Source organism: Osmerus mordax, chromosome 27, assembly GCF_038355195.1.
Source record: "Osmerus mordax isolate fOsmMor3 chromosome 27, fOsmMor3.pri, whole genome shotgun sequence".
NCBI lineage: Eukaryota > Metazoa > Chordata > Actinopteri > Osmeriformes > Osmeridae > Osmerus > Osmerus mordax.
In genome coordinates this window covers 7868462-7880633 of record NC_090076.1, presented here as the reverse complement: position 1 = coordinate 7880633, position 12172 = coordinate 7868462, and the positions used below count along the sequence as shown (strand labels likewise).

The window sequence follows — 12172 nt, the reverse complement described above, 5'->3', positions numbered from 1 at the left end:
AATGATTGTCATTTATAAAGGTATGTATCAGTCTAAAAGATTGTTATTGGATTACATATAACTTCCAGGTTAATGCTTTACATCCAATGATTTGATTGGCTGAATATACAGTAAACTCTGAAGTTCTGACGTTACAGTGTTTGGTACGTGCCTTGTTAAAATGCGGGACGCTGTGACGCCATACCGCCGATCACCGACAGACACGGTCCAAAAACAAAAACATCGTACGTCACTTTTGTGACGACCAATCCTGTAGTCTTAGATGAGCTCAGACATTGTCCTTAACCAGTTCATATAACATACTCTTATTCAGAATTCTGCGGTACGTAATGTGTCACTTCACCTTAGCCAATCATTAACTGATCCGGCGACTTGCGCATAATTGATTGGTGGTTCTGCAGTAGGGGCAGGTACCTCTCCAAACCGGACAGGCATCAGTGAAACTGCTGCCGTTACCGGCTCATGGGACCGAGAAACACCCCTGCTATAACCTCTTACTTCAGGTATGTCTTTCTGACTCGTGAATATTGCTACGTTGCTGCTGATGGTATTTAACCATTCTTTTAACTGCAGGATTGTCAGTTGTTGCAAATACATGTCTCATGTTATTGATATCTGCTGTTCTGTCGCAGCTCCTGTTAATGTTATGCACTTAAAGGCTCAGAGAGGAGACATATTAGCCAGCTGAGGCATGTGGGGACACCTGTATGAATGCATGTTATGTAGTCTCAACACAACGTCAATATGAAATGAACAGGGAATGACTGAAACCGATGTGTAATAGTATCTCTTATCTTTGACATTAACTATTTCTATTTCAGAGCCTGCCTTTTGGCAGAGCACCAACAGCCACCAGCAAGCCATGTGGAGTCTGAAGGCAAAATTCAAAAAGAATGAGGTAAGGATTAATAACTGAAGATGTTTGAAACCACCTACCTGGTCCACTGTTGAAGCTATGGATACACAAATGATGAAATATCATTACTATGACAACAACACAGACGGTTCTATTGATCATTAATTTCCAACATGATATTGAACACTTCACCCAGTTGTAGGCTGTTCTTTGTCAGGTGTGCTTGTGTGTGCATGTGCGTGTGTGTGCGTGTGCGTGTGCGTGTGCGTGTGCGTGTGCGTGTGTGTGTGTTTGTGGGGGGCACTAGGCTGGGATTCAGTGTCACTAGCAGCAGGAGAGCAGGCCAGTCTGTAGACTGCTGCTGTAACCGAACCCAGCAGGTAGCCTTTTAATTATTCACACACACACACACACACACACACACACACACACACACACACACACACACACACACACACACACACACACACACACACACACACACACACACACACACACACACACACACCTGCAAAGAATCCCCAATTTCCTGCTGTTGCCCTCATCCCCCCAGGATGCATGTGATGAGATGGTGTGCACTAATATGTCTGAATGGGATCTATGTCTTCTATGGTAGAGGCTATATGTCCCATGATGCACTTTGCTCTGAGTAGAAACAGTAGCCTGCACCAGTGAGAGATGCAGATGATGGCTGACCTGACCAGTCCCTCACTGATAGGTTGAGAGAGAGAGGGTAGGCTAAGTTATTAATCTCCCTCGGACGTAACCTTTCACTGCCGAAAGTGATCGGGCTTTTGTTCAGAAAGATGTGGGTGTTTTGAAAGACAGTGAGAGCAAAGTAGAAAGTGAAAGAGAGAGTGAGAGAGGCAGAAAGAGAGAGAGAGAAAGAGAGAGAGAGAGGGGTATATATATATAGAGAGAGAGAGGTAGAGAGACAGAGAGAGCGAGAGAGAGTGAAAGAGAGAGAGAGGCCGATGCTGTATCATGATGTCCTAGAAGCTCAGCATGATACACATTCGTAGTCAGGCTACACTGTATACAACTCTCTCCCAGGAATAACTCTGGGCCAACCTGCTTTGCTGCCTCACCATGCCTGCACACAGAACTACGAAAACGCCTCAATAAATCTCTATACTGTTTGTTCATGTGAGTCTTTGACCTCGGCGTGTGTGGGTTTGTGTGGGCAGACTGTATACGTTTTCTGCTGGTGCTGATGCCCGGGTCACATGATGCGAGTCAGTGTGCCAGCGTGTCACTTCCTGCCCGCCCCTCTGCCAGCTGGGGCCAGTTTCTCTCCCCTTGTTCTGCTGAACACTCACTTCCTGACAGGCCTGTGCTGGCTGCAGAGCTCCAATGCCCCAGCACAGCACAAGGAGGGAGGGATGGAGCGGTAGAGGGAGGGGTGGGGGAGGGATGGAGGGATGGAGAGATGTATGGGAGAGGGAGGGATGGAGGGGGAGGGAGGGATTGAGGTAAGGATAGAGGGAGGGAGGGGGGAAATCTGACAGAAACTAATGAACAAGGGAGCAGAGTATAGGGGGAGAAGAGACAGGACTGGGTTAGGTTGAGGAAAAGGAGGGCACGGGGGAGGGAGGTGTGTGTGTGTAGGTGTGTGTGTTTACGTGTGTATGTGTGCGTAAGGTTTCCAGACTGTGCAGACCTCTGAAAGTACTTACAGGGTAGGAGAGAAGGTGTTTGTGTTTGTAGAGAGCAGGATGAGCAGGGAGATGTCTTTGTGAGGGTCGGTGAGTCCGCACAGTCCGAATTGATGCCTTTGTTTCCGTACGCGTTTATTTCCAGCACTGGGGATCATTTGTCTAACTTTTGTCTGGCATGTAGCGAACAGTGGACCAACATCGTTATCGCAGTAGCTTAGCTTCACCAGTAGAGTCACAAGAACCTGAGGTATGAAAGCGATGTGTGGCGGTAGCCGGGTGTCGGTTTGTTTCGAGCGTCGGGTGTGCGCCGGGTAGTCAGGCTCGTCACACCGGGGGACTGTGTCCCTGCTGCTCCAGGCCCATGGATCCCCAGCCTCTGTTCAAGCTGGTGACCTGCCTCTGTCCCTGCCTCAGACCGCTGCCGGTAAGGTCGTCCTCTCTGTCCTCCAGCCTAAAAATAGCCCGCTGTAATTCACCTGTCCTGCTGTGCTTGTCTTTATGTCACAGCTGTTATCGTCGATGGGAAATATTGAGAAAACATGCTGTTGTTGTGAACTTTGCTGTGTCTTTTCGTACTTGTAACGTGAACAAGTTTGCTACGTTGGCGACGGTTGTCTGTATGTCTGCATTTCTATGCCTCACTTGGACGTACTCTACTGTGCAGTATTGGACTGCACTGTTCCCTATCGTACTGTATCATACTGTATTGTACTGTTACTGTATGCTATCAGATCTGGGCTGTGTTATCGAGTTACAGAGGCCCAGTGTGCAGACCAGTATGCTGGAGGTGAATGGCGACCCATGTGTGTGTGCGTGTGTGTGTGTCCTCCAGAGCCAGGACTGGAGTAAGAGTGATGAGCGTTTGCTCCAGGCGGTGGAACAGAACGAGCCCGAGAAGGTCGCGGCCTTGATCAGCAAGAAGGGGCTGTGTCCCACCAAGCTGGACGTGGAGGGGAAGTCCTCGTGAGTAGGACCTCGCGGAACAGCAGCTCCTCCGCATCGCACGTCTGATCGTGTCTCACTTCCTGTTGTTGTTGTTGTTTACACGGCCAGGTTCCACGCCTGCGCGTCCCGGGGTCGACTGGACTGCCTGGAGGTCATCCTCTCTCACGGTGTGGACGCCACCCTGCTAGACGGAGCAGGTGGGTCTCATTGGTCAAGGCTGGTCATAGGCTCAGTCCCATTGGTCAAGCCTGGTGATACGCTCAGTCCTATTGGTCAAGGCTGGTCATACGCTCAGTCCTATTGGTCAAGGCCGGTAATCTGGTCACTGCTATTGATCTGACCAGTGTTTGGGTCCGCACTCCCTTTCAGAATCCTAACTACAATACAGCAGAGGTCTGGTTTCCCTGAGCCGAGCTCCGAGTCTTTGTTGCTGTCTGATTAACTGACTTTATCACTCTCTCTCTCTCTTTCACTCGTTCTCAATGGTCTGGATCAACCTCAAGGTTACAGCGCCCTTCACCTAGCAGCTAAGAACGGCCATGCGGACTGCTTGAAAAGACTGTTACAGGTGGGGAGCCATACATGACGTAGTGAGCTCACACAAAGCAGTTTCTAGGATTCGGACAACTCGCGTGATGCCTTTTTCTCTTGTGGAATCCCGACAGGAGAGAGTGCCAGTAGATTGCACAGACAGCAGTGGTAGGACAGCCCTGCACCATGCTGGTGAGTACGGCAGCGGAGTTTGGCCCAGAAAGGCACGCTACGCTAACAATGCTACGCTAATGATGCTACGCTAACGATGCTACGCTAATGATGCTACGCTACGTCCACATGGTGTCTCCATTCCTCTGCAGCTGTGAGTGGCTGCCTCCACTGCACAGAAACCCTGTGGGACTTCAAGGCCAGCCTGGACGTCCAGGATGGGGTAGGTGGTATGGGCCAGGGGGCCACCATCTCAAACGATGGCTGCAATGCACTTCCTGTTAGCTGTGATGCTACATAAGTACATTGGGATCAATGGGGGATGGAGCTAGCGGGATGCTAACCTGCTGTAAGCTCAGGGTGCTGTCTGTGTGTCAGGATGGAGCAACGCCTCTGATTCTGGGGGCGCAGATGAGCAGGGTGGAGCTGTGCGCCTTTCTGCTGGACCGGGGGGTCAGCGCCAACATACAGGACAGCCAGGGCAGGTAGGGGGGAATTTCCGTGCTGGCACATAGCAAAGAAATATGCACGCCGCCATCTTTGTAGTTTTTGAACACCGAGCCTTTGCCAGTTTCACGGAGAGTGTGGTGCTTTGTTGTGCTGGTTGTCGTCAGTGTTGTTGCGTGGTGTTGTCGCGTCGGTGCGTAACGTGTTCTGTGTTGCCATGGCGCCGCAGGTCAGCCCTGATGCTGGCCTGCGAGAGTGACAGCACCGAGACGGTGGAAGTGTTGCTAAGGGGCGGGGCCAATCCTAAACTGGTCGACGCCCTCGGGCAAGACGCCGCCCACTACAGCTCAGCCACAGCCAATCAGCGGATCGCGCAGATGCTGCAGAACGGAGGTCCAGGTAAGCCCCGGTGGTCTGACCAGGCCGGCGGCGCTCTGAAGGCCCAGTCCGGGAGCTCCTCTCTGGGGCTGTGGTGGTCTGGTGCCTGGCTCCTCTCTGGTTCCCCCGGGACATGAATCCATTCTGAAGGGGCTGGATTAAGGGGACAGCTGGGGGTGATTGTCAAGTCTGAAATAAAGAGGTTGACAAGCTCACTGGCCTTTGATCTTCAAACAAAGGCTTGGTGATTTATGAAAAACAGATGTGGTAGCGTTTGAAGTGGAAGGGGGTGATGGAGGGGGTGTGGTAAATGGACTGTCAGGGGTGCAGCTGTGGGATGTACACATCATCTATTCTAGTCTACTGTGGGAGTATGATACAGTCAGGTTTAATGTGGGTGTGTTTCTTAGTCGTGACTGAACTGATAAATCAGAGTGTATGTGTGTGTTAGCTTGCGTGTGGGTGATTGAGTGTGCGTGGGCGGGTGGGTGAGTGATTGAGTGTGTGTGTGGGTGACTGTGTGTGTGTGTGTGTGTGTGTGCGGAGGTTAAACCATATTGTTGTTTGTCTCTCCTTATGCATACGTAGCCACTGAGGCCTCTGTGGGAGAGGTAACCCAGCTCTCAGTCACCTCACACACTACACACACACACACTACTGAACACACACTACTGAACACACACTGCTGAACACACACTGCTGAACACACACTACTGAACACACACTACTGAACACACACTACTGAACACACACTGCTGAACACACACTGCCGAACCCACACTACTCTACTGTACACCCCATGACACATATAACACAGAGTCTGTTTGTGCTTGCTTGGCTTTTTTCTTTTGCTCCCCCCCTCCCCCCCTCCTCTCATATGCCCCCTTTTCCTCGGAATGTCACCCATGCGTGTGTCTGCCCCCAGGAGCCCCCTGCCCCCCCACCCCCGACGGGGGGCACCACCCCACGCAAGAGGAAGGCCCCCCCTCCCCCCCACTCCCCTCCCCAGGTACAAAACCTCCCTCGGGAACAAAGCACATGTTTTTTTACTCATAACATTTTAATAATGATTCAATTTGCCATTAAACCACCTCTATATGGTCCTATACCATTAGATCTGACTACCACTCTTGTGGCTAAACGTAACAACGTACGATCATTCACAAACACCTGAGAACTGTGTGCCGTGTTCCAGGGTAGCCCGCCCCGCCCGGACGAGTCCCCGGAGCCCCCTGCCCAGAGCCCGTCTCCCCTCCCCCGGTCCCCAGGCACGCAGCACCCCACCCAGGCCAGCCCTGTGAGTCCTCAGCCCCCCCCCACACACTGTGGACATGGACACACAGGGACACGCAGTCTTACTTGCATAGACACACGTCTGTCCAGGGGCATTGTTTTGGCTGTGTACTGCTGCTGTGCCCGTGTATCGTGACTGTGTCGCTGTGTGTGTGTGTATCCTGACTGTGATGCTGTGTGTTTGTGTGTGTGTATCCTGACTGTGTGTGTGTATCCTGACTGGGTTTGTGTGTGTGTCCTGACTGTGTGTGTGTATCCTGACTGTGTGTGTGTATCCCGACTGTGTCGCCGCGTGACCGCGGTAGACGGAGGACGAGGAGGTCTTCGAGGAGATCAGACGCCTGCGCCTGGAGAGAGGACGCCTGCTTCAGAAGATCAAGGGGCTGGAGCAGCTGCAGCAGAGCGCCCTCTCTGCCCAGGAGGAGGTACTGCAGGCGACACGACCCACACACTCCCCTCTCCCTCCACCAGCCACGCCCTCCACAGCCGCGATTAACAGACGACCTGTGACCTCTGACCCGCTCCAGCTGTGTCAGGTGAAGGAGCGCCTCCAGCAGACGGAGGTGGAGAGAGACCGCCTGCAGGCGGAGCTGGAGGAGCTCAGAGCCGGCCAATCAGACGGCATGGAGGACATGGACGAGATGCTGGACTTCCCAGGTGTGTGTGTGTGTGTGTGTGTGTGTGTGTGTGTGAGGAAACCTGGCTGCGATTCTGTGATCATCCGCTGTTTTCATCGCTTCATTAAATCGAGCTTGTTCCTCGTATTCGGTTTCTCGAGTTTTTGGGGCTTGTTCGATCCGTGGGTGATACGTCGGTTGATGTCTCCCCCCCCCCCTCCTCCCCCAGGCGCTGAGATGCTGCTCTCCAGGAGGTCTAGAGAGCCGGACGAGGGCGCCTCCCAGGAGGGGCCGGACTCCCCCAGGCCCCCCTCGGGTCCTGGGGATCCAGGCGCTCTGGGGGACCTACGCAGACAAGTAGAGGAGCTGACCTCACAGAACACGGAGCTGAATCTCAAAGTGCAGGTGCACTCACACACACACACACACACACACACTGCCGGGCGTCGTTAACAAATTGAAACAGATGAGCTCATTCGAGGCGTGTCCAGAGCAGTTCCAAGGCAGCGCCTGGCTCAGCACCATTATATTGGACCATTAGTCATAACTACTTCAGGTCCATGATGCAGACGCCATCGAGGTATAAATAGACGGGGTATGGGGTAGAGGGGATTCAGGGCAGACAGACATTCTCTGCTAAGTGGGTCATGTGTTGTCACAGTAGCGGTCTTTGGGGACTGGATCTGGTACAGGGCCTGTGCTGGGCCGTTTATCACGACAGTGACTGCACAATCTGGATGTCATCTTCCCATTGTCTTAATTACAGCGTATACATTTGTGTTTTTTAACCGACTACGACTAGTATTTCAATCCAGAGGGCCACTGGAGTATTTCGAGTTCCTGGCCATCCCCTTTGTGACGTCACGTCCTGTGTGTCATGTGATCGGCAGATGCTGGAGATGTTTGAGAAGGACGACACTGACATGCAGAGCTCCAGCTCCGACTTCGTCCCCATGGCCCAGTACGAGTGCCTGAGGAAGGAGTTCCAAGCCCTGCAGGAGCGCTACTCCGAGTCCCAGGCCTCAGCCGAGGCCTCCAGCACGGCGGGAGAGGAGGGGTGAGCAACGCAGCGACTCGCAAACGCATGAGTGTCGTGTATCATTTTGTCCGTTCGGGCACTGTGGTTTAACCAGTGGCCCTGAGGAAACTTGACCTGAGACGACAAAATCTCCCGTCGGTCGTTTTCCGACGGCGTCTGTCCCTGCTCCAGGTGTGAGGAGGAGGCGGAGGGGGTGGAGGTGTTGAAGGAGAGGCTGGCAGGGCTGGAGGGGCAGCTGGCCTCCTCACAGACCGAGCTGGAGGAGCTGAGAGAGCAGATGAGCCTGGGCGTGTTCTCCGTGGGGGAGGGGCCTGGGGCCGGGGGAGGGGAGGAGGGGGAGGCCCGGCAGCTGAGGGGGCGGGTGAAGGAGCTGGAGGCAGAGCTGGCGGAGAGGCGGGGGCAGGGGGAGGGGCAGAGCGCCGACAGCGGCGGTGAGGCGGCGCAGCTGCTGAGGGAGAGGGTGCGTGAGCTCCAGGCGGCGTTGGAGGAGAAGGAGGCGGCCAGGGGAGCGAGGCAGGGGGAGGAAGAGGAAACGGCCAGGGCCCTGAGGGCGAAGGTGAGCGAGCTGGAGGCGGCGCTGAGGGAGAGCAGGGGGTCCGGCAGGGCGGGGGAGGGGGAGCTGGCGAGCAGGCTGAGGGCGCGCGTGGGGGAGCTGGAGGCGGAGCTGGGGGAGAGCGTGCGGCGCTCGGAGCTGGACGAGGTGCGGGTCACCCTGGGGCTGCAGTGCGAGCAGCTGGCCGGGGAGAGGGCGGAGGCGGCGGCCAGGCTGAACGAGGCCCTGCTGGAGCTGGAGAGGGTGAGGCCGCCCGCCCTGCGCGAGGTGGAGGAGGAGGAGGAGGAGGAGGAAGAGGAGGAGGAGGAGGAGGAGCGCTCGGAGGGGTCGGAGCCCTCCATGACCTCAGGTGAGCTCCCGTGGGTTCTCCTGCAGGAGAACCCGTTACCCTTTAACGTCACGCAACCATCTAACATATAACTTAGGTTTTGGTGTTTTCGGTAGTACACCTATGAGTCATCAGTGTAAGTATAGTGTTTCTTTTTTTTTATGCGCAATTGACCAATCAGAGCGCTCCCTGAGGCTCCGCCACGGGCGCTCCCCGGCGGCGGTGAGGGAGGAGCTGGAGGTGGCCAGGCAGGACGCGGCGCAGGCCCTGGACTGCCTGTGTGCCGAGAGGGAGGGCCGCGCGCAGGACGCCCTCCAGTGGAAGGGCGCCGTACCGCTCTCCCAGCACCAGGAGGCGCTGAAGGCCGTGTCCCAGCAGCTGGCCCAGACCATGCAGGAGCTGCAGGGGGAGGCGGCCCTGAGGGAGGGGGCGGAGGCCGAGGCCGCCAGGCTGGGGGCACAGCTCCAGACCCTGCAGGACTCCATACCCAGGGAGGAGCATGACAAGGTCAAGGTCAGACACCATGATTAGATGGATGGATAGATTGATGGATGGATGGAGAGATGGATAGATAGATTGATAGATGGATGAATAGATGGATGGATGAATAGATGGAGGGATAGATGGATGGATGGACGAAAATAAATACCTGGTGCTGACTCTGTGGCTGCCCGTTGTGCTGTCAGGCTGATCTACAGCGCTGCCTGGAGGCCAGCGAGAGCAGCGCGGCGGCCGCCCGCGACTCCCTGAGCGACAAGGAGGCGGAGCTGAGGGAGCTGCACTCCCAGAAGGCCGCGGAGCAGGGCGTGGTCTCCAAGGAGGACCACGAGGGCCAGCGCCTGGCGCTGCAGGCCGAGATCAACACCATCAGCGCAAGCTTCAACGATCTCACGCGCAAACACGAGAAGACCTGCACCGAGGTGCGTGCGTTCCCGACATGTGGTGTCTAAGCGCGTAGTGCTCTATCCCTTCACACGCCTTTGGTTCTCTCTTTTTGTGTCTCTCTCTTCCTTCCTCCCTCTCTCCCCATCTCTCTCTCTCTCTCTGTATCCCTCCCACTCTCCCTCCCCCTCCCTTCCTCCCTCCTCCCCTCTCTCCCCCTCCCTCCCTCCCCCCTCCCCAGGTGTTCCAGGTGCAGCGCGAGGCCCTGTTCAACAAGAGCGAGCGTCAGGTGGCTGAGGCCCAGCTGGCGGCAACGCAGCAGCAGCTGGCAGACCTGCAGGCCCAGTCCAGCCACGTCCAGCAGCTGCACAAAGACATGCAGGACTCCCAGGGCCTGGTCAAGGAGAAGGACCGCAAGGTGGCTCACAGGGGAGGGGGAGGGGATGGAGGGAGGGAGGGAGGGAGAGGGGGAGAGAGAGATAGGGGGGAGAGAGAGGGAGAGAGGGAGAGAGAGAGAGAGAGAGAGAGAGAGAAATAGGGGGGGAGAGAGAGGGAGAGAGAGAGAGAGAGAGAGACAGAGAGAAAGAGAGAGAAGGAGGGGGAGAAAGAGAGAGAAAGAGAGAGAGAGGGAGAGAGAGAAATAGATTACAAGAAATACTGACATCGTCCTTTCCAAAACATGCACGGGACAGGAAGTGAATGTGTGTGTGACCCCTGCAGATAACCGAGCTGTCTAAGGAGGTGTTTCGTCTGAAGGAGGCTCTGGGTGCTCTGTCTCCACCCTTGGGCCTGTCCTCCACCTCCTCCTCCACCTCCTCGCCCCAGGTCAACCCTGGCCAGCAGATGGCGCTGCAGAACAGGGTGTCGGCTCTCACCCAGCAGCTTCAGGTCAGCCTAGAGAAACTCTTTTCACCACGTTCAAATCTGTCTTTTCAACTGTGGTATTGTTGATATTTTGTTCACCCTACATGGTTTGGCTAGCTACTGTGACCGAGATGTTGTTGTTTTTCGCTAGCCATGCCTGGTAATGTAGCGGTGACGTTATTCTGCTATGTGGCTAGTAAATACAGACTGTTTCTTGACTCTGGCCACCGAAAAACTGTTGAACTGTGCACTTCTGATCCTTGATCTTCAGCTGTATTTTCTATATGCATTTGTAAAGGTCAAATTAGATTTTACATTTAGTCATTTAGCAGACGCTCTTATCCAGAGCGACTTACAGTAAGTACAGGGACATTCCCCCGAGGCAAGTAGGGTGAAGTGCCTTGCCCAAGGACACAATGTCATTTTTGCACGGCCAGGAATCGAACCAACAACCTTCTGATTAATAGCCCGATTCCCTAACTGCTCAGCCACCTGTCTCCCTCAAACATCATGTCAACGTTTTGCTTGTGTTGTTTTGGGCTCTAATACGATGGCTGTTCTCTGTGCAGGACTGGGAGAGGAAGCACCGGCAGGTGGTAACAGTGTACCGCTCACACCTGCTGGCCGCTGTACAGGTAGGGACAACACTCTGCCCCGTTGGTTTGTTGGAATTGTAGTCTTCACGTCCAGTTTTGACCAGAGACACTCGCTGCCTTTTTCTTGATTAATAAAACCTAATCAGAAAACTGATTTTACATTAGCTGTATTTGCCCACAACCGATATTTTGACAAGTGGCATTGATGTCACCACACTTCTATAGACAATTCGGTCCAAGTTTAATAGTCTACCCATGAGACCAGAGTGCAACTGAAACTAACGCAGAACGCCGTTTAATCTGTGTTACATGCAGCTGAGGTTCATTCGATGAATCTGACTGATAATCTGTGTGTGTATGTGTGTGTGTGTGTGTGTGTGTGTATGTGTGTGTGTGTGTATGTGTGTGTGTGTGTATGTGTGTGTGTGTGTGTGTGTATGTGTGTGTGTGTGTGTGTGTGTGTGTATGTGTGTGTGTGTGTGTGTGTGTGTGTGTGTGTACGCGTGTGCATACATTTCTGTGATGTGTGTGTACCCCCAGGGCCAGATGGATGAGGGCGTCCAGGCCTTGCTATTACAGATCCTGCGGATGACACACAAAGACCAGGACCACTGACCCAGCCGTCCCTCAGACCTCGTCCCAACCCTCACCCTCTTGTCCTGGCCCGGAGACCAGGCCCGCCCGACACGTCCCTGGGGGCCCCAGTACCGCCCCGGAACTACAGTAGCTCTCTCAACTCATGTACACTCAACTCAAACGACTGTGGAGGTAGATGCATGCGGTAAATTGTGCTTCACAAGCGGTCCGACTCGGAGGATAGCCACTTCCCGGGTGTAGCTAGAGGCTTGTGACATCAGCTAGGTTTAGTCTCGTGTCAACAGTGTATCGAGCCCACAGATTTTGTATGATATTCTTACAATAAAATAAATACGAACCTCGAAGATGTGTCGGATTTACAAAATCAATGATTGCTCTTGACTGGGGGAAAAAACCCTCTATCTTTTATATTTCGAA

General features: G+C 54.2%; 1 protein-coding gene across 1 annotated transcript; it reads left to right on the top strand.

The window, feature by feature from the left end:
* The first annotated feature begins 862 nt into the window (after positions 1-862).
* Positions 863-11773, top strand: ankrd24 (ankyrin repeat domain 24). Its single transcript, XM_067230219.1, has 22 exons — positions 863-898; positions 3347-3477; positions 3568-3656; positions 3963-4027; positions 4125-4182; positions 4314-4384; positions 4540-4646; positions 4838-5007; positions 5575-5597; positions 5912-6014; positions 6189-6283; positions 6585-6704; positions 6807-6936; positions 7126-7301; positions 7787-7953; positions 8107-8837; positions 8998-9329; positions 9503-9736; positions 9940-10116; positions 10419-10586; positions 11132-11197; positions 11699-11773. The coding sequence occupies exons 1-22, from the start codon at positions 863-865 to the stop codon at positions 11771-11773; spliced, it is 3324 nt and encodes a 1107-aa protein (XP_067086320.1).
* Positions 11774-12172: the final 399 nt, after the last annotated feature.

Bases quoted from the DNA above. Each gene is read 5' to 3' on its own strand.
- ankrd24 (XM_067230219.1), top strand. From the start codon at position 863: ATGTGGAGTCTGAAGGCAAAATTCAAAAAGAATGAG. The intron at 5,598-5,911 runs GTAACCCAGCTC...GTCTGCCCCCAG, and splicing joins CTGAGGCCTCTGTGGGAGAG to GAGCCCCCTGCCCCCCCACC. The intron at 8,838-8,997 runs GTGAGCTCCCGT...TTGACCAATCAG, and splicing joins GGAGCCCTCCATGACCTCAG to AGCGCTCCCTGAGGCTCCGC.